Source organism: Macrotis lagotis, chromosome 1 (genome assembly GCF_037893015.1).
Source record: "Macrotis lagotis isolate mMagLag1 chromosome 1, bilby.v1.9.chrom.fasta, whole genome shotgun sequence".
NCBI lineage: Eukaryota > Metazoa > Chordata > Mammalia > Peramelemorphia > Peramelidae > Macrotis > Macrotis lagotis.
The window spans coordinates 434,778,918-434,800,803 of NC_133658.1; the positions used below are offsets into that span (position 1 = coordinate 434,778,918).

General features: G+C 40.0%; 1 protein-coding gene across 3 annotated transcripts in view; it reads left to right on the forward strand.

Moving 5' to 3' along the window:
- The first annotated feature begins 243 nt into the window (after positions 1-243).
- The window catches only part of CEP170B (centrosomal protein 170B), a 105,799-nt gene continuing 84,156 nt past the window's right edge, over positions 244-21,886 (forward strand). For 2 of the 3 annotated variants that reach the window (XM_074213239.1, XM_074213241.1), the window contains exons 1-2: positions 244-350; positions 7,711-7,846. In XM_074213239.1, coding sequence (XP_074069340.1) covers positions 7,742-7,846 — 105 coding nt within the window. In that variant the 5' untranslated portion in view covers positions 244-350; positions 7,711-7,741. Of the gene's footprint in view, positions 351-6,754; positions 6,809-7,710; positions 7,847-21,886 lie in introns of all 3 variants that reach the window. The other variant, XM_074213240.1, reaches the window with a different exon arrangement.

Below are 21,886 nucleotides of genomic sequence, written 5' to 3' on the forward strand. Positions count from 1 at the left end.
CCGGGCCGCAGACAGAGGGAGGGGAGGGCCGGGCTGGAGCCTCCCGCAGACGTCAGGAACCTGCTTGGCGAGGGCCGCCGGCGGCGCTGCTGCTGCTGCTCCCCTGGCCGCTGAGGTCGAGCCGGGGCCGGGGCCGGGGCCGGGGCCGGGGCGGGCTGGCGAGCCGGCCCCCCTCAGCCGGGGCCATGTCCTAGCAGCCGCGCCGCGCCTCCGCGCCGAGCCGGCCGGGCCGGGCCCGGGCTCCCGCCGGCCCCGCGCCTGGCGGACAGGGAGGAGGAGGTGGCGGCTGCGGCGGCGGAGCTGCTGGCAGGAGCCCGGGCCCTGGACCGGGGGACCCGAGGCCGGAGCAGGTGAGTGAGGCCCCCCCACCCCCAGGGCTGGCTCTCCTCCTCCTCCCGAGGCCGGCCCGCCCCGCCCCTCACCTGCGTGGGCAGGGGAGAAGACCCGGCTCCCTGCGGGGGGCGGCCTACCTGGGCGCGTGCTCCGCCTCCCCCCGGCCAGACAAAGGCGCGCGCCCCTGGTGTGCCCAGGTGCGGGGCCCGGGCCGGACCCCTCCGCTCCCCGCCCCCGTCCTGGACTGTCAGCGCAGCGCGGGCGCGGCGGGGCTGGGGGAGGGGAGTGTCTGTCTGCCTGTCGCACTGTCCCACTGTCCCACTTTCAGACTAGACGGGGAGGGGGGGGTGTCCCCGAGGATTGGGACTAGGGACTAGGGTTGATGATGGCTGCGCTTGTGTGTCTCTGATTGTCGCTTCTGAATCTCTGCGGGGCGGGGATGGCTCCTAAGGCCGCAGCCATTGCTGCTAGAGGGGTGAGCGCTGATTCAGGATAAGGCCTCTTTTCCTCCCCTCCTCCTCCCTCCTTCCCTGTCCCTGCCTCTTCCTTCGTTTTCCTCCTTTCCCGTTCCTGTTCTCTTTTTCTTTCTTCCCCTCCTCCTTTCCCCGTTCTCTTTCCTTCCCCCCTCCTTTCCAGTGTCTGTTCTTTTCCCTTCTTTCCCCACTGCCTCCTTCCTTTTCTGTCCCAGTTCTTTTCTCTTCTTTCCTCCCTATCTTCTCCTTCCATGTCCTTGTTCTCCTCCCTTCTTTCTTCTCTTCCCCCTCTCTTTCCCTATCTCTGCCCTTTTCTCTTTTCTCTCCTTCCCCGCTCTACTTTTTTCCTCCTTGCCTCCCTCTTTCCATGTTTCTGTTCTCTTCTCTTTTCCTTGCCTCCCCCCTTTCCTGTCCTGGTTTATTTTCCTCTCATGTCCCCTTCTGCTTTTTCTCTTCCTTTTTTTCCCCTTTTCTCCTTTTGTCTTTCCTGTCTTCCTCATCCTCTATTTACCTGCTGTTCTCCAACCCTTGTGTTCCTTGCTCTGTCTCTTCTTCAATCCTTGTCTATCTTCCTCACTTCTATTCCTGTCTCTTCTCCTTACCCCTGTGTCTCTGCTCCACACCCTGAGATTCTGACTCTTCACCTCCCAATCTCTCTGTCTCTTTCTTCCCCACCCTTTTATCTTTCTCTGTCTATCCCTCTCCCCCTGCCTTTTTCTTTTCTCCTCTCCTCCCCTCCCACCTCCCCTTTGCCTCGCCAGTTTACTTGCTTCTCTCAAACCTTAAATTTAGGATTTCTGTAGTTTCTTCCAGTAGAGGCTCAGTGTTCTCTGAGGGAGGAGTTCATGATGTGTATTATTTTTCCTTCTACTAGCCAATGCCAGTAAAGGTCTGAAACCACAAATGGGGAGGATGAAACTGGACAAGATAGCATTGCCTGCTGGGTAATGAGAAGTAGCTTCATGCTTTGGGTTAGGATGTTGTGTGTATATGTGTGTGTTGGGGTTTTTGGAGTATCCCTTAATACATAGCATCCCTGTCATTCTCAGGAGTTTGGCATTAGCTTTATCATCTTGGGCAAGTCACTTTATTTTCCTCAATTTCAGTGTCCTTAACTATAAAATGGGGATAATAATACTCAGACTACTTACCTTCCTGGGTTGTTAATGAGGAATGTACTTTAAAGTTAAAAAAGTTTATAGGAATGTAAATATATAGTATATAGTATATAAATATTAGTATAATTAGTATCTGGTTTTTGTTTGAATACTTCCAGGAACAGGGTGTTCATTACTCTCTCTGGTTTTGTGGTGATTGTTAGGAAGTTCTTCTTTATTTTAAACTGTTTTTCAGTAACTTGCGTGCCTGATCCTGGTTTTTCATTTGCCTTTCATTGGTTGAATTCTCTTTTTAAAACCAGGTTTGCTGTAGATGAAGACTCTAATCAGGAGTAGGCCTATTAGGTTAGACATATTCCTGTTCTTTTATGTTCTAGGACTCCAGTGAGGAGGTAATAGGGATAAAGGAGAAAAGTATGGAATGAAAAGCAGAATTCAGAGTTGTACTGGAAGAGACCTTAGGGATCATCTCCTCTAGTAGTTTCATTTGACAGAGATAATCTTCAATTCCAGGAAGAAGAGACTTATCCAGGGTCACAAAGCAAACTGGTTGCAAATCAAGATATTTTCTTCCTACAGCTCACTGCTAGAATTAAGTGGAATAAAAAAAGCCCCAGAGGAATAGATCTGGCTTTAAAATATTATTTGCAAACATATTTTAGGGGGTTGGTTGGCATGAGAGCAAGAGCTTTTGGAATAGGAATGTGGAAGGTGAAGGAGGAAGGTCCATAGAAGCAAATATTTATTTTCCCGAGTTGCCCAGAAGTCCAGGGTACTGAACAAGGACAAATTCTCCCTCTGTCACTTGATATTTTTGTGCAAGTTCCTTAATTTCAGTTTCCTCATGTGAACAATGAAAAGGTTGAAAACTAGGTGGCCTCTGAGGTTCCTTTAGCACTAAAGTCAGGACACAAAGTTACAAGGAGGTGGAATAATAACAAATCAACTTCCTAACCATTAGAGCAGAGCAAGAGTAGAAAGATAGAAGATCTTGGATAGTTTTGTGAAATGATTGCTGCTCAGGAAGGGGTTAGATGAGATGCCTGCTTAAAGTTTGGTCATTCTGGGATACCATGTTTCCCTGGCCTCCACAGTACCCCCACCATATGAACAGATTTGGACTGAGCTGTATTATAAAATCTAGCAAATTTTTGTTAAGCTCCTACATGTTGACTAGATACTATGTATACAAGACACAAACAAAACAGTCTTGTCTGCCCTCTAGGAGATTACATTGTGAACTGGGATGCTTAAGATGCAATATTCATGATTTGATGCAACATTTTATCAACAAAAGGCTTTCTGTTCAGTTTTTGTTCAGTCATTTTTTTAGTTGTGTCTATCCGTGATACTGTTTGGGATTTTCTTGGAAAAGATACAGGAGTGATCTTCCATGTCCTTCTTCAGCTCATTTTACAGATGAAGAAATTAAGGCAACAGGGTTAAATGACTTGCCCTGGTTTATATAACTGGGAAGTATCTGAGGTTGGATCTGAACTCAAGTCTGCCTGATTCCAGGCTTAGCCCACTGTGCCTCCTAACTGTACCTTCCTATAGGACAGAGAATATAAATTGAGACTTGAAGGAGGTCAGAGATTAGAAAAAGTAGAATTTTGGCCTGCAGGAATGCATGTGTTATGGCTCACTCAGAGAACAGACAACAAAATGGCCAGTTTGGCTGGACCATGGGGAGGAAAATATAAGAGTGCTGGAAAGGTAGCCTGGAGACATTGTGATGGAAGAGGAAACCCAGACCCTATCCTCTGAAAGTCCAGAGGGTGTGGAGAAACTGGTCTTGAGTTGCCTTCTGACCAGATCCTGATATTTCAAATACACTTTGTAAATCTTGCCTTTAAACTAACATACCTGGACTTACCAAGTCTGTCACATGGTATATTTTTCCATGGAGCACAATGCTTGACATTTCTGTAAATCATAAAAAAATCCATCTCCCCAGGGAGACCTGATGGAGTAGTGAATATTGAATCAATCAGTCAGTAAATTCCTTAAAGCATCTTATTCCCTAATAGTACCAAAAAAAAAAAAAAATCCTTGATCAAACTCATGTAGAACCACTGTCCAGACTCTGTTAAGTGTTGGCGATATAAACAGAAGCAAAAGACAATCACTTTTCTCAAAGAGCTCACATCAAACAGATGTGTACAAACAACCTTTATCCAGCATGAATAGGAAATAATAATTAACAGAAGAAAGGCACTGGAATTAGGAGGGATCAGGATAGGAGGAGGGATTTTAGTGGGTACTTGAAGGAAGTCAGGGAGCTAGGAGGTGGAGATAAGGAGGGAGAACATTCCAGGCAGGGGGGACAGCCTGAGAAAGTACCAAGAGATGGAGCGTCTTATTTTTATTTAAGTTGGCTATAGAGTCAAGTCTCTCCTCTGATGCATAGTGGCTGCATGACTCTGGACAAGTCATCTAAGACACCCTTTCTAGACTGTAAACTGAAAAGGTGGTACTGACCTGTAAGATTTAGGAAGTTTCCTCATCAAAATCAATGAAATTGCAAATCCAGTCTTTACCCTATCCCCTTTATAAATCACAAACCATTGTAGAAATGTTAGGTACTTTCATGATAAAGTTAAATAATCTTTGGGTCTTGGTTGGCCTGGAGCCAGGAACCAGGAAGGAGTTATGCTAATATAAGCCAAACTCATTGTCCTAGTGATGGAAGAGCAGCATTGGACTCAGGTGTTGCCCCCTAGGAAGCTTGGAGTGGGATTGGAATATTCCTGATCCCTAAATGATCAAGCAGCTTGAATTGGCAGGCATCACAAGTCTGTTGTGATGACTTCAGTGCTCGTTACAGTGTCACTCCTGGCTTTTCCTAGAGTGAATTATCAGATGGTATCGGTATAGAACTGCTCGCTTTAAATAGGAAAGCCTGTATTCAATGAAGCTGTATTCTTGATAACCTCCAACCCACCCCCCCTTCCTGGACAACAGGCCTGACCATGCTTATCAGCTGACATGCTGTGGCAGAAGCTAGTGTTTCCCAGCCCTTGGCTGGCTCATGATGTTGGGTATCTCTGAGGCTTGAGGCCCTTAGCCAGGGAGTGTGGGGGGGAGAACAAGATGGGACCAGGCTCAGGTCCCTCCCAAATGCAGAATTGGATAGAACTAGATGAATCTTTTGACCAAAATGAAGAACGAGGCCTGACTCTACTGTAAGGACTTTAACCATGGTTTTAAGACAACTCTTTTTTTCTACTGAATCATTTTGTCTTTTAAATAGGTTTTTAATTGATATTTTCTGTTTCTTATATCACCACATATCCTGTATCTTGCTGAATCACTTTCTAATATGCCTGAGTGTGAGAGAAGGAAGGGAAGAAACATGACCCATCCCCAATCTGATGTGTCAAGTCCCATATTAGATCTGGAGTCAAAGTTAATGATATAACAGCAAAGTAGGGAAAAAACCCTAGGTTTGAATCTCTCACTGCTATTTCCTGTGTAATCTGGGGCAATCATTCTCCCCCCCCCCTTAATTTACCTATGTACTAAAGGAGGAGAAAGTAAGAAACAATGGAAAAAGTACTAAATTTTGGACCATTCTGGATCTCATCTGTAAACTTAGGATTTGGGTTTAAATCAAAAAGTCTGCAAACTATAGCCTTATTTTAAAAATGAAAAAAAAATATTCTTAGCTTAAATGCTACACAAAAACAAATGGGATATGGCTTATTGTTTATAGCTCTCTAATTTCTGTTCTTGATGGCTTCTAAATATGTTTAATTTTTAAAGTTTAAATTAATTTAATTTAATGTATCAATAATTAATGATTGTTAATATGCAAATAATTAACAATATAATATTTTAAGGTATTAATTTAGAATTAAATAATAAAAATGGAATAATTATCTAGAAAAAGGCTTCCCTTCCTTAAAACACTTTATTATCTAATAGTACCAAAAAAAAGTATTCTTGATCAAGACAAACTAATGTAGAACCACTGCTTAGGATTTACCTACTGTATCAGAGATTGTTAATCTCCAAATGAGGTCATAGAGTGGAAGTCAAGTATACTCAGACATATTTCATCCCTACTCTGTTGTCAAAGAAAAAGACAAGGTTTTTGCCTTCAGCTCATAGTTTAGGGGATGGGGGATGGGGGTGGGGAAGAAGGATGAGGCTGAAATTCTGCCCTTGGGGAGTGTGGTCTTAATATGACTAAGGATCCAGGTTTCACTCTCAGGAAGCACCCTAATCAATGTATAATTCATGATGAGAGGAGGGGAGCAGTATGCCCTGTAATTCTGTTTGCAGATATGGCCCATAAAACCTATTCATGGGGCATTATTATATTTTATTATTATACTCATTGGAATATGGATTACATTGTTGTAATATTAATATTATTCATTAATTAATATTAAATTCTATATGTGGCCTTTGACAAGTTTTTGTTGGGTGATAGGGTTCATTTGGACACTCATGGTAAAGAGGGTTTGAGGAAAGATCTCTGAAGCTGGAGGTAATTAAGGGAAGATTCTGAAAAGTTAATGAGACTTGAGTTATTTCTTGAATGAAGGTTAGCATTTAGAAGTAGAGAAAACCACATTCTAGCCCAGTGTATGTCTTAGATAATGGCAGGGGAGTATCCCTGATTTTGAGGATTGTAAAGGAGACTAGGTCATCTTAATTTAGTAATAAGATCATTTATAAAGTGAATTTAGAGCTGGAAGGGACATTAGAAATTAACTAATACTAGAATCACAGGATTTAAAACTAGAAGGCACTTTTGAAGTCATAGAGAATAGGGGTAAGCTACAACCAATAGCTTATATTTTACCATTTGTTTTTTTGTAGGTCACTTTAGCTAAGAAAATCACGGCTGTTTTCATTTTCCCTGTCAGACTCAAGGTATAACTCTTCTGGCTATGAGTAGAATCCCCACTGTTTTCTGTCCCTATTCTGGCCTTGCTCCATCCCTGGAAGGAAGCTTTCCTGGCATATAGGGATCATAAGATCACTGTAATGCATTTGTCACATAAGATTGTGTAATTTAGCAATCAAGGTTTGTGTTTTATGTCCCTACTGAACTGTGAGTTCTGTGAGGACAGGAGCCTACTACATTTAAACTTCATATCACTTTGAACAAGAAGAATATGGCATTATAAACAGCAAGTGCTTAATAAATATTTGTTGAATGAATGAATCATAAACTTTTGAGTTGAAAGGACCCTAGAGGTCATTTAGACTAGAAGTATCAAACTAGGGACCCTCAGGACCACAAAAATATCCCAGTCATTGGGAACCAGATTAAAATATAATTAGGAATTTAAAAAAATAAATAAAAATGCCATATAGCATGTTGTTATTGTTATTCAGTCCTTGTAATCATGTCTAACTCTTTGTGACCCCATTTGAGGTTTTCTTGGCTTCCTGGAATGGTTTGCCTTGTCCAGGACAATTTCCTTGTCCAGCTTCAGATGAGGAAATTGAGGCAAACAAGGTTAAGTGACTTGCCCAGGGTCACATATTAGTATCAGATTTGAACTCATTAAAATGAGATTTCCTGACTCCAGACCCAGCACTCTAGTTGATGTTAAACTGTGGTTTTCTGAGTCATTATGCAATATACAGGGATTCATTTGTATTTGAGTTTGATACCACTGACTTAGGTTAATATCATTTTATAGATGAGGGAACTGAGACTCAAGTGATTTTTCTCATGCTTTCACAAGCAGTAAGTGAATGAACCAGGATTTGAATCTAGGTCTTAAGATCTAATATATTCCCTCCCCTCTTTTTTTTTTTTCTAGGAAGCTTAAAGAGGAAGTGAAAGTTAACAAGATGAGTGTGACATCATGGTTTCTGGTGAGCAGCAGTGGCACCCGCCACCGGTTGCCCAGAGAAATGATATTTGTTGGCCGGGATGACTGTGAGCTAATGCTTCAGGTAAGTGTGACTTGGGGGAAAGGCTGTTTTCCTTGACTGGATTGGACCTTTCATTGAAACCCCAGCCTCTTGAGTCAGCTGGTCCCCTGAGAATGCTGATCAATGGCTTTGCATGTCTAAAAGAGATTATTTATCACTTGGAGGGCTTCAAGCAGAAATTTTATACCTATTTGTTTAATATATCATATATCTAATATATCTGGGGGATAGGGAATTTCTGAACTGGAATCTCCCCTTCCTGGTTTGAGATTTTGTGATTTTGGTGCCTGCTATCAAATGGGGCAATATAAAATTTGCAATAGATATAATCATGGCTGCCTAGGGCTGAGATGCATTTTTTGGAAGGGATTGAGTTTGAGACTGGGTCAAAAGACAGACTGAATAATTTGTTTTCATCTGATTCCTATTAGGTTATGAAACTCAGTGAAAATGGGTTCTAGAAAGAACCAACCTTCTAATTCCTTTAGAAACAATCTAGCTCATCTCCCTCATTTTTAGTGGAATGGAAAGGTCAAAAAGTTAGTATAACTATCCTAAAATGGCAGGCCTTAAAAAAACATGGAATAAAGATCAATTGGAATGTGAAAGCTGGAAGGACCTTTAGAATATATAGGATATATGTATATCCTATATATTACTAGGATTTATCTATTATACATATATATAGAGAGAATATACATACATACACACACACACAAACACATATATATGGATTGAGAAACAGAGAGAGGGGAGAGAGAGAGAGAGAGAGAGAGAGAACAAATATATAGAAATGGGAGGGTCCTTAAAAATAAAAAGCAGAATGTCAGAGCTAGAAGGAAATTTAGACCATACAACTTGGACTTTTAAACTTCTACTGAACCTTAGAACAAAGAACACATTTTTTTTTCATAGAGGAATGGAAATTTATGTACTTTATTCTTTTTTTTATTAAAGATATTATTTGAGTTTTACAATTTTCCCCCCAATCTTACCCCCCCCCCCCCCCCCGCCACGGAAAGCAATCTGTCAGTCTTTACTTTGTTTCCATGTTGCACATTGATCCAAATTGAGTGTGATGAGAGAGAAATCATATCATTAAGGAAGAAACAAAAAGTCTAAGAGATAACAAGATCAGACAATAAGATACCTTTTTTTTTTTCTAAATTAAAGGGAATAGTCCTTGAACTTTGTTCGAATTCCACAGTTCTTTCTCTGGATACAGATGCTATTCTCTATTGCAGACAGCCCCAAATTGTTCCCTATTGTTGCACTGATGGAATGAACTAGTCCTTCAAGGTTGAATATCACCCCCATGGTGCTGTTAGGGTGTACTGTGTTTTTCTTGTTCTGCTCATCTCACTCAGCATCAGTTCATGCAAATCCCTCCAGGCTTCCCTGAATTCCCATCCCTCCTGGTTTCTAATAGAACAGTAGTGTTCCATGACATACATATACCACAGTTTGCTAAGCCATTCCCCAATTGAAGGACATTTACTTGATTTCCAATTCTTTGCTACCACAAATAGGGCTGCTATGAATATTTTTGTACAAGTGATGTTTTTACCCTTTTTCATCATCTCTTCAGGGTATAGACCCAGTAGTGGTATTGCTGGGTATGCTCATTTTTGTTGCCCTTTGGGCGTAGTTCCAAATTTCTCTCCAGAAAGGTTGGATGAGTTCACAGCTCAACCAACAGTGTAATAGTGTCCCAGATTTCCCACAACCCTTCCAACAATGATCATTATCCTTTCTGGTCATATTGGCCAGTCTGAGAGGTGTACTTCAGAGAAGCTTTAATTTGCATTTCTCTAATAATTAATGATTTAGAGCAATTTTTCATATGGCTATTGATTGCTTTGATCTCCTCATCTGTAAATTGCCTTTGCATATCCTTTGATCATTTGTCAATTGGGGAATGGCTTTTTGCTTTAAAAATATGACTCAGTTCTCTGTATTTTTTAGAAATGAGTCCTTTGTCAGAATCATTAGCTGTAAAGATTGTTTCCCAATTTACTACATTTCTTTTGATCTTGGTTACAGTGGTTTTATCTGTGCAAAAGCTTTTTAATTTAATGTAATCAAAATCATCTAGTTTGTTTTTGATGATGTTCTCCAGCAAAGATGGTTTTTAATATTTATCCTTTTGCAAGTTTTTGAGTTCCACATTTTTCTACCATCCTCCCTTCCCTCCCCTCTCCACATGGCAACGATCTCATATAGGTTGTATTTGTACAATCACGTTTAATATATTTTCATGTTGTGAAAGAGGAATTAGAACTAAGAGACAAAAAAATCATGAGAAAGGAAAATATAAAAAAATTTTTTAAATAAACATAATATATTTTGCTCTGCATTCAAACTCCTTAGTTTTTTGTCTGAATGTGGATGACATTTTCTATAACCTAGGATTGATCATTGATCACTGAGAGGGGAGCTCAGTCCATCATAGTTGATCATCTCACAGTATTGTTGATAATGTGTACAGTGTTTTCCTGGCTCTTCTCACTTCACTCAACATCAGTTCATGGAGGTATTTCCAGGCTTTTCTAAAATTCAACTGCTCATGATTTCTTAGAGAACAATAATACTTCAACACATTCATATACCACAACTTAAGAACACAGAATGTTGTAGATGGAAAGATTGATTAGAATATAAAATGGTGAATATTTTGGGGTGGTTTTTTTGGCAAGGCAATGGGGTTAAGTGACTTTCCCAAAGTCATACAGCTAAGTAAGTAGTAAGTGTCTGAGTTCAAATTTGAACTCAGGTCCTCTGACTCTAGAGATGGTGCTCTATCCACTGCAACACCTAGCTGCCCCTGGAATATTGAATATTAAAGTAGGAAAAGGGCCTTAAAAACTGTTTAGTGTAGTTGGATCCCTTCATTTGATGTTTGTTTGTCCTTTGATCTTGAAGATGATCATGATAGCATATGATGCCATGACAAGCACATGGATTGGGTTTGAGTGAGGGCGAGTGCTATGCTGAGTTACCAGACTCACTTTCTCCTCCAGAACCTTCTGGATCAAGAAGACTGGAGATGGCCCTGGCCCTGGATATGAGGAAATTAGGATTAAATGATTTATCCGAGGTCACACAGCTAAGAAGTGTCAGATGTCTGAGGGGGGAGTTGAACTCTTGTCCTCCTGACTCCAAGATCAGTGCTCTATCCACTGCACCACCCCTTCATTTAAATATGGAGGAATTGAGGTCCAGAGAGGAAAGGACACTTGCATAAGGTCATACAGAAGTAGTGACAGAAAAGAGATTAGAATGCAAGTCACATAATTCCCAGTCACTTTTTAAAAATTTTTTTTTTTTTTGCAAGGCAATGGGATTAAGTAGTTTGCCCAAGGCCACACAGCTAGGTAATTATTAAGTATCTAAGGCTGGATTTGAACTCAGGTACTCCTGACTCCAGGGCTGGTGCTCTATCTGCTGTGCTACCTAGCCATCCCCAATCACCCTTTTTTAAACCTAATTTCTGTTAGTCCCTGACTTTGGGTCTGGATTAGATTTGCCCAGTGTTCATACAGCTCATGATTTCACATTGTGTTTTATCTTGGCAGATTATCCTTGTTTGGGGTTGGAGTCTGTGTGTTTTCATAATGAGTCATGCCAAGGTATTACTGCCCAACCTAGTTCAGTCTGCCTAGGGAATGCGTGAAGCTTGGTATGTTGCTGCTGGTTGTTGAGACCTGGGCATCAATTCAGTTTTGTTCAAGATAATGAACATCTATTAATTGCTTACTTTGTGCAAGGAATACAAAGTTGGAAAAAAAGACAAATTCATATTCCCTGCCCTCAGGGAGCTTATAATCTACTAGGCAAAGGACCATGCATGGTACAAAAATGTGACACAAAGAGGAGAATATAGAGACACATTGGTAAGATAAAAGCAATGTGCTTTAGGAAATTCTGAGAAGGAAGAGCTCATTTTCAGTTTGGGGTAGTGTCATTTGAGCTGGGCCTTCTAGGGGAAAAAAGAAGTTAAAAGGGGTACATTCTAGGCAGGGGAAGAGGTGACATAAGCAAATGTTTAGAGGCTGGGAAAAGGAGGAGTGGTAGCCTAGTTTTCTCAGAAAGTAGGGTGTGTGAAGGTGAGGAATATTATAGAAGGCTAGAAAGGAATGTTGGAGTTAGATTGTAGAGGACCTTGAATAGCAGGCTTAAGAAGTTTTTCTTTAGTTCTAGAGGTAATAGGGAGCCACTGAAAGTTGATTTTAATATTTTGTTTTTGTTTTATTTTTATAGAAGAGTTATAGTTTAGAGAAAGGTGGGGTTAGGAAAATTTTGTAAGGTCTATGAACAATATCCTGGAGGGAAAAGAAGCTAGAGGCAGGGAGACCAGATAGGAGGCTATGATGATGATGATGATGACGATGATAATGATGATAATGATAAAAGTCTGAACAAGAATGAATTAGAATGATTAGTCATCCTATAGAATGTGTTCATTTATCAAATGTTTTAAGTGCCTATGTTTGCTCATTGTTAGTGACAGGAATTCTAGTCCCTTATCTACGTGGACACAATCTATAGTCATGTATAGATTAGACTAGAAGGGTCTTCTGATTGTACAGATGATACCCAGTGACTTACCTAGGATCACATAACTAAAAATCCTCAATGCAAACTTAGGTTCTCTAATGTCAAGTTCAGTTCTCTTTTTGATATGAGATAGGCAGTATTGGAGCCAGGAAGACCTAGGTTCAAACCCCAGCTTGAACACTTATTAGCTAGGTGACTGTGGGCAAGTTACTTCATTTTTGTGAGCTTAAGTTTCTCCATTTGTGGAATGGGGTTGTTGTGAGGATTAACTGAGATAATATTTATATTTTACAAATCTAAAAGTTGTATAAATGCTGGTTATTATTATCATTGTTACTGTTATTCCTACTACCACCATCACCACTAATACACCACCACAAATCACTAATATGATGCTATTGAATAAGGACATTATTCTTGTGGTAAATGTTTAACAACCAGTTCTTTAAAAATGCACCTCTTACTTTTAAGTTTAATATATATTCTTAGCATTTTCTCCTTCACTTTCTTAAGTATGGATGATCAAAAAAACCCACTAAATTAAGTCCTTTGTACATTTGCTAATTTCCAAGGTTTCAATGATCACAGTAAAAACTTAACAAGTCAGCTTCAGGAGCCCCAGAATTAAAGGGGAGATCAAACATGGGTACAGATGAATGTGATGCAATTCAGAACATGACATGTGCATGAGAGCTTAAAATGCTGTTGGGATGAGATGCAGGAGCCATCAAATCTCTTGACATTCTCTCTGACCTGAGAGTGGAATGGGTCACCATCTTTTCACAGAGCATTTGGTCTTTGTCTTTGAAGATGGCCCAAGGCAGATATCAACAGGACAACCCAAGTATATAGAGTAGGGAGACAAATACAGATGCACAGCACAGAATGAAGAACTCTGAAATAAACTTCAGGGGATTCAGTCTTTATCTTATAACAACATCCCTTCCAAGTGGTGATCTAATCTTTGCAGTGATGAGAAACTCACTCTTCTGAGTCAGCCTATTCTATGGTTGGTTATCTCCTGTTGTAAGGAAATTTTTTCTCATATTTAGCTGACATGGCCTCCCTGTAACTTCTTCCCTCCTGTACACAACATTATTTCTAGTTGTGCCTTATGAGGCCCAACCAAGTGAGTCTAATGCTTCTCTGACATAGTTGCTGGAAGGCAGCTAGTATGTCCCTCTAAGGCTAATTGCTAAATGTCCCTATGGAATTCTCATATAGAATAGTCTGCTATTCTCTTCTATATGCAATGAAGCTATAAATGACATTCATTTGGCTTTTATTTGAGGCAGTGGTTAGTGTGTAAGCTGGAGTTAGGAAGACACAGTTTCAAATCTGTCCTCAAATGATTATAAGCTGTGTGACCTTGGGCAAGTCACTTAACCACTGCTTACCTCAATTTCTTTATCTGTAAAATGGGGGATAACAATAACACCTTCCTTTATAACATTGCTGTGAGGAACAAATAAGATTTAATTAATTAATTAATTTTTATTTTCATTTTTATTTTTTAGGTTTTTTGCAAGGCAGTGGGGTTAAGTGGCTTGCCAAAGTCCACACAGCTAGGTAATCATTAAGTGTCTGAGGTCGGATTTGAACTCAGGTCCTCCTGACTCCAGGGCTGGTGCTCTGTCCACTACGCCACCTAGCTACCCTGAGATTTAATTTAAAATTACGTAGTGCATTACTTGCCTGGCACATAATAGCACTATATACATGTTAAGCTATTTCTTATTTTTATTATTATTTTTAAGGCTGCTGCTTCTCTAGGCAGATGAGATGAATAACAAATGGATCTGTGACTTCATAGATGCAGGGAATTCTCAGATAAATAAACTCCTGTTCCTGAAGGACATCTTCTATGTATCATTGTAGTTTTAGAGAATTTCCTAGAGCATGGCAAGGTTAAGTGATTTATCACACAGTCTGTATGTATCAGCAGCAGCACTTGAATCCAGATCTTCTGGATCTGAGACCAGTTCTGTCTTCATTAGTGAATCCAGAATTACTTACTGTTTATGGTATTTCTGTTATCCTTGTAAAGGAAAATGATTTTTTACCAGACAAGAAAGAATAAAAATGGCCAATAGGGAATTGAAACCCTCAAAGAGTAAGGAGATAATAAGAGCACCCAACCATTTTTGATAAGTTCCAATGACAAGACTCTAAGAGAGGACTCTAGGGATTTGCCCTTAGCCAAGTCACTGGTGTTTGACATTTTTATCTCTGGCTTAGATAAAGACCTAGAGAGAATATGGTAGAGTATAAGACCTCGAAGGGCAGAGATTGTTTAGATTTTGTATTTGTATCACCAGAAGCCAGTTTGGTATCTCAAACACTAGAAATGCTTAATAAATACTTGTTGAATTAAATTGGATCAGATTTGTAGATAGCATAAGCAAGAAGGGTTTGGTTAACATGTGGTTGAGGGATGCAAAAAGAGCTCAACAGCATGGAACATTGAACTGAATCCAATAAGATGAAATTTAATGGGAATAAGGGTAAAGAGATGCTAAGAATAAAAAAAAAATTCAGTTTACAATTGGAGAAGGTGAGACAATATGTACATATGCATGAATATACAAAATTTATGAAAAGATATTAAAGTAATTTATGGGGGCTCATGTGAGGATCTGGAAAGGCTTCAAGTTAGAGGTGGCATTTAAGCTGAACTTTTATTTTTTATTTTTATTTTTTAAAGAGTTTATTTATTTTGAGTTTTACAATTTTTCCCCCATTCTTGCTCCCCCCCCAGAAAGCATTCTGTTAGTGTTTACATTGGTTCCATGTTCTATATTGATCTCAGTTGAATGTGATGATGGAGAAATCATATCCTTAAGGAAGAAAAATAAAGTATGAAATAGTAAAATTACATAATAATATACTGGTTTTTTTTTTTCTAATTTGATGGTAATAGTCTTTAGTCTTTGGTCAAAGTCCATAATTCTTTCTCTGGATACAGATGGTATTCTCCATTGCAGATAGCTCAAAATTATTCCTGGTTGTTTCACTGAAGGGATGAGCAAGTCCAACAGGGTTGATCATCGCCCCCATGTTGCTGTTGGGGTGTACAGTGTTTTTCTGGTTCTGCTCATCTCATTCATCATCAGTTCATGTAAGTCTTTCCAGTCTTCCCTGAATCACCATCCCTCCTGGTTTCTAATAGAACAGTAGTGTTCCATGACATACATGTGCCACAGTTGTTGAGCCATTCCCCAATTGATGGACATTCACTTAATTTCCATTTTTTGCCACCACAAACAGGGCTGGTATAAATATTTTTGTACAAATGATGTTTTTACCTTTTTTAAAATCATCTCTTCAGGTATAGACCCAGTAGTGGTATTGCTGGGTCAAAGGGTATGTACATTTTTGTTGCCCTTTGGGTGTAGTTCCAAATTGCTTCTCCAGAAAGGTTGGATGAGTTCACAGCTCCACCAAAAATGTATTAGTGTCCCAGATTTCCTGCATCCCTTCCAACATTGATCATTGTGCTTTCTGGTCATATTGGCCAGTCTGAGAGGTGTGAGATGATATCTCAGAGATGTTAAGCTGAACTTTTAAAGAAAGCTTTGCATTTCATTATATCCTCACAACCCTGTGAGGTAGTATTATTGTTATCTCTATATCATAGATAAGACTGAGAAATCTAGCTATATTATTTTATTTATTTTTCACCTCATTAGTGTCTGATTTAATCTCAGATCTCTTTACTCCATACCCAATGTTATATAACTATCTCACTCTTATGTAAGGTTTTGGTTTTGGTTTTTTTTTTGGCAAGGCAATGGGGTTAAGTGACTTGCCCAAGGTCACTTAGCTAGGTAATTATTAAGTGTCTGAAGCTGTATTTGAACTTAGGTCCTCCTGATGCTTGGTGCTTTATCTACTGCACCACCTAGCTGCCTCTACATAAGGTTTTAAGGTTTTCAATGTCTTTTACAAATGTTATCCCATTTAATCCTTACAAGAACCTCTTTTTTACAGTTGAGGAAACTGAAGCAGGCAGAAGTTAAGTGACTAACCCAAGATCACATAGCAAATAAATGTCTGAGATTGGATTTGAACTAACATTTCCCTGACTCTAACCATTTTACCATCTCAGTGGTAAAGACCTAATTGTCTTCACAATTGTGTTTCAAACTAGACTTAAACTTGAGGACTCTCATATCTGACAGGTTCCCAATTGATTTAGGCAATTCCTCTTCTGAGATCTGGCAGAGGTTTTATTTCAGACTACCCTGACATAGTTGGAGAAGGTCTGACCTCCAAGGCATTCATAGCAACAAAATATCAGTACTAAAAGAATGGTGTCAGAGCTCATCAAATCTTGGTTTGAATTAGTAGTAGTTTCTGGCCATGGCCCAAGGTTTCTGACTCCTGGCTCTGGGATCAGCCACTGTACCACTTGGACTTCTACTTCATCTTTTGGATAGGGCTGTAAGTAATCAAAGAGCCTTAGTATATCAGTTCCATCTCTCAGGCATGATTTATAGTTCAAGAGTCTCTCTAGATATCTCCCTGCCCCCTCTTTTTTTTCTGTAAAATAAAAAACAACAGCAACAACAGCCCCAAACCCAACAAACTCAATTTTATTACTAATTTAAAATATACATGATTTTAAAAAAAAAGCATTCAATTCCTAAACTAATTTCAGTGTTCAAGGGATGGTGATTGCTTAATATTGCTATCATATATGATAGGGTATTTATTAAGGTATGAATGGCGCAAGTATCAATAAATATTCCTGGATCATCTTTTCCCATTAATTGTAAAATACATGCTATTTTCCAGATAAAATGACCAAAAATATAATTTTTTTATGAAATGCAGAGGCATAAAACAAGCTGCCAAAATTTAAAAATAATATTACTTCTTTTCCCCACATTAAATCATATTTCTCATTAGGAGGTCTGAGAAAATTTAGCTCTAAAATATTTTAATCCTCCAGAGAGGGATCAGAATCCTTTACTTCACCAATATGATGAAAATGGCAGGTGAAGTTGTATTCTGCTAAGTGTATTCTATTCCTTAAAAATGACCAGAATCCCAATGTTAATCATTGGTGCCATCACTTGTAATATAAGGTAATATATAGTATTGGGAAACATTCCCTGGAGTTGCTATAAGGAAGAATGGCTTAAGAATATTCTAAAGCTTCTTCTAATGGGGCTGTATACTTTGTTGGAGGGAAGCTGGGTTGACTTGTGGACTTTCCTCTAGAGAGGATTCAGCTTTTGGACAGTCAGATTTATTGGGGATGACTGATACTTCATGGAAAGCTCATAGCTCAGGCCAACCAATAGCTAGGTTGAGTTTGGGAAAAGGCCTGAGGCTTCCAGGTGAGGCTTGAGGAGTTGGCAGGAGCAGGAGAAAGGGATGCTATACAGGCCTGGAGAATTCACACCTGTCATAAGAGGAGCCAGTATTTCTTGTTTCATGGTGAATTTGTGGTGGGGGAGATTGAAGGAGCCAATATGTTGACTCCAGTGGTGGGCGAGATCTCTTCTCCACACCCTTCCAGAGAACAGGGCAATTATTTTCATCGTCAGCCTTATGGAAAAATCTCCTTCTTTGTTGATTCCTTTTTTTTAGCAATTGTTTATTAAACACCTACTGTGAGATATTCTGGGTTGGGAATTTTGGATAATAGCTTTGGTACTATGAGGGACCTTAGAGATTATGTAGAACCAGCCTCTTATTTTACTAATGAAAAATCTGAGGCCTGGATTGAAATGGCTTTCCCAGAATCACACAGGTAAGTAGGTGACAGTCAGGATTTGAACCAAAGCCTTCTGAGGACACAAAGATAAGTCCTCAGGGAACTCACCATCTACTTAGGATGATAAGACTATCTGCAGGTCTGATTCACCTTGGGGTTGGGAGAGGATGTCATTTAGAGAAGGGGTCAAATGCTCTGGGATTAAGGGATCAGGTTTCTTTGAGGGGGGTCTTGTTTGTACTGAGATGTGGAAGGATGAGGAGAAATTGGATAAGAGGACCTCATGACAAAGGGAGGCAGGGCATTCTCAGGAAGGAGGTCTATGGAATTGGGAAAACAAAAGTGTAGACAAAAATTCTGAATCTCCAATTGGCTGGAACTTAGAATTTTGAAGGGGCAGTAGTAAGAATAAACTGGGAAGTTTAGTGAGACCCAGAATATGTATAGTTTTGAATGTTTTTGGATTTTATCCTCTAATAATAATATTAACAATGATAATGATAATGATGATAATTTAAATGTCTACAAGTCCCCAGTACTTCCTTCATCACAGGGCTGTTAGGTAGATAGTGTATTAATATTCCTATTTTGCAGATGAGGAAACTGAGACCCAGGACAAAATGGTTTACTCATGGACCTATAGCCAGTAACTTAGAGCTGGGAACTGAGAGCAGGTCTCTTGATTCCTAAGGTCAGGGCTTTTCCCTTGCCTTAGTTTTGAAGCTTCTGTGTCTAGATCTTTGCATAGAGGAATGACTTTAACATATTGTTCGTGATGTATTCAAGATGTTGGAAAGCATGCTGGGTCTAGAATCAGAGGACTAGGTTTTAAATCTTTCCAGAATGTGTTCTGGGCTATCAGGGTTAAATTTGTGAGGTAAGGGGTACCTGCCTCTGCTTCCAATCCAGGCCAGCAGCTGTGCATCTCTTCCCTGCAGTTGTTAGTTGATCTTTTGAGAATATGGTTGCTCAGTGGGAACTATGTCCTGGTTCCTCATGCCTGCCAATGAGCAAACCTCCGGTGGATTGGGGTGAGGGGCGCTGCCCCTTCTGTCCTCCTAGGCATGAGAGAGAGCTGCCTGGGTGGTGGTATTCATTCTTTCTCTATGAGACCATCCCTGTTGTCAGCCATCTGGCTGGCTGAGGGGTAGCATCTGCCAAAGTGCATACTGAGGGGTGTAATTTAATCTGCCCGGAAATCCTCAACATCTCTTCAGGAGATTAGCCATAGTGAAGGAGCTTAGGTGCTTCCTAAACAAGAGAAAGAGGCACTGTTTTCCATTGGGGCTCCTGGGTCAACTATTTATCATGGCACAAAAAAAGACTTGTTTAAAAAAAGCTCTCCCAACTCTCCAGGTCTGTCCTCAAGGATGCAGACCTGTAGCATGAGGGAGCTAGAAGAGCCCTTAAGACAAAGAATCTCAGAGATCATTGAGTCAGATGATACCTTAGGATCTAACATGGCAGAGCCACATGGGATCTTAGAACATATAATCACAGATTTAGAGTGGGAAGGAAACTCAGAGGCCATCTAGTAGAACTTTTTATTTTATAGATGAGGAAACTGAGGTCCAAAATCACAAACCTAGAAGTATTAGAGTCTGAATTTGAGCCCAGACCCTTTAACTTCAAATATAGTATCCATTCCATGAACCACCCTGCTTCTTAATATAGAATGTTGGAGCAAAAAGAAGCTTTAGAAGTCATCCCAACTCTTTTCAGAAGAAGGAATGAAAACCTTTAGTACTATAGAAATGTGGAGAAGTTAATATTAATAAATAGCTTGACTTAATTAACTTTAATTTCTAATACCTCTAGTTGGCAAAGTGGATAGAGCACTCACCTTGGAATCAGGAGGATCCAAGTTCAAATTTAGCCATAGACACTTACTAGCTGTATGACCCTTAGCAAGTCACTTAACCCTGTTTACCTCAGTTTCTTCATCTGTAAAATGAGTTAGAAAAAGAAGGGATAAACCTCCAGTAGCTTTGCTAGGAAAATCCCAAAATGGATCACAGAGTCAGAATTGGCTGAAAAATGACTAAAGAGAATCTTGAGTAGATTTCTTCTGTCTCTAGGTCTCAGTTTATCTTTTGTTAAATAAGAGAGCTGGACTAAAGGTCTCTAAGGTCTATTCCCACTCTGATGCTTTGCACCTCTGACCATGGCACTCTCATACTTAGCAAGCTCCAATGACTTCCTTTCATCTCCAGAATCAAATATAAAATCCTTTGAATACCATTCAAATTCTAGCCTAGCCCCTACTTCCTTTTTTGTCTTCTTACACTTTATTCCCTCCCTCTCTCCCAAATGAACTGGATGATTCAGTGACACTGACTTCCTTTCTATTTGTTTCTTGCTCACAACCAGTATGCCATCTTCTGACTCTGGACATTTTCTCTGGTGTGTCCCCTGCCTGAAATACTTTTGTTCCTCATCTCTGCCTCCCAACTTTCTTTAAGGCTCAGCTAAAATCTCACCTCCTACTAGAAGTTTGTGCCAAACCCCCTTAATTCAATGTCTCCCCTCTATTGTTTCCTTCTGCTATGCCCCTGTAGCTTGTTTCTATCTAGTTATTTGTATGTTGTCTCCCTCTTTAGACTGTAAGCTCCTTGAGGGCAGGGTGTTACCAATTGTAAATGAAATAAAATTTTAGAATCTAATCAAGGAAAACCAATTTTAGAGAGATTCTAGTTGTACTCCCAACTAAGTGGTTAGAGCTAACAACAGTTCACACAAAAAAGATGTGAGGGTTTAAAGAACAATAGAGACAGGACCTATGATTTCAGTCATATAGGGAACTTCTGGGTGAAGACACTTCCTCTGTCAATCAGGTTGGCACCTTCTTTGCAACTTATAGTCCTAGAAAGTGTTTGGGGTGGGGCAAGGAAGAGAGCACTCATTTTTAAGTACCTGTTTTCTTTCAGGCTTGGGTAAAATGTGCTTTACAAATTATCTCATTTGATCTGTGATTATCCTCATTTTGCATTTGAGGAAACTGAAGCAGGCAGAGGTTAAATGACTTGCCTGGGGTCTGTCTGCTAGTTAGTATCTGAATCTGAGTTTGAACTCAAGTCTTCTTGACTGCAGGCCCAGTATTATCCACTGTGATACCTAACTGCCTCATGAACACATTTACCTGAAGTAGAGTGACCTGGGGTGAGAGGGTTGGGGAAGAGAAGAAATCTCCTATCAGGTCACATCTGGAATATTGTTTTTAAGTTCTGGAAATCGTGGATTAGAAAGATTATTGAGACACTAGACTGTGTGGAAAGGGAAAACAAAACATAGAAGGACTCATGGGAGGAATGGGGTTGATTGATCTTGAAGAAGACATGAAGAATCATGATTGTCTTTTTCAGGGTTTTAAAAGACCCTCTCAGAAGAGGGATTAGAATTCTGCGTGGGACAAATTACTGAGAGAAAGATTTCAGCTCCCTGTAAGGAAAAGGTCTACTTGGAGTTATCCAACCCTGCAATGGGTTGTTTTAGGAGGTGTATGATCTGACCACCACTGGGTGTCTTCAGGCACGGGTGGACTGGCCTCTTGTAGGGGATATTTTTGAGGAGATAAATGATCTTTTTTAGGTTAAACAAAGGCCTGCTCACATTTTGGCCAACACAGTTAGAGTTGGTGGTTCTGTGAATATTCTTAGTCTCCATGAGGCTTAGGTGTGATGATGATGTTCTTGAACTGCATCTTCCTTCCAAGGAGAATGGGGATGGGTGGGTGTTCACAACAGACTGTTTCCTGTGTCCACAAGATTTCTACAGACAAT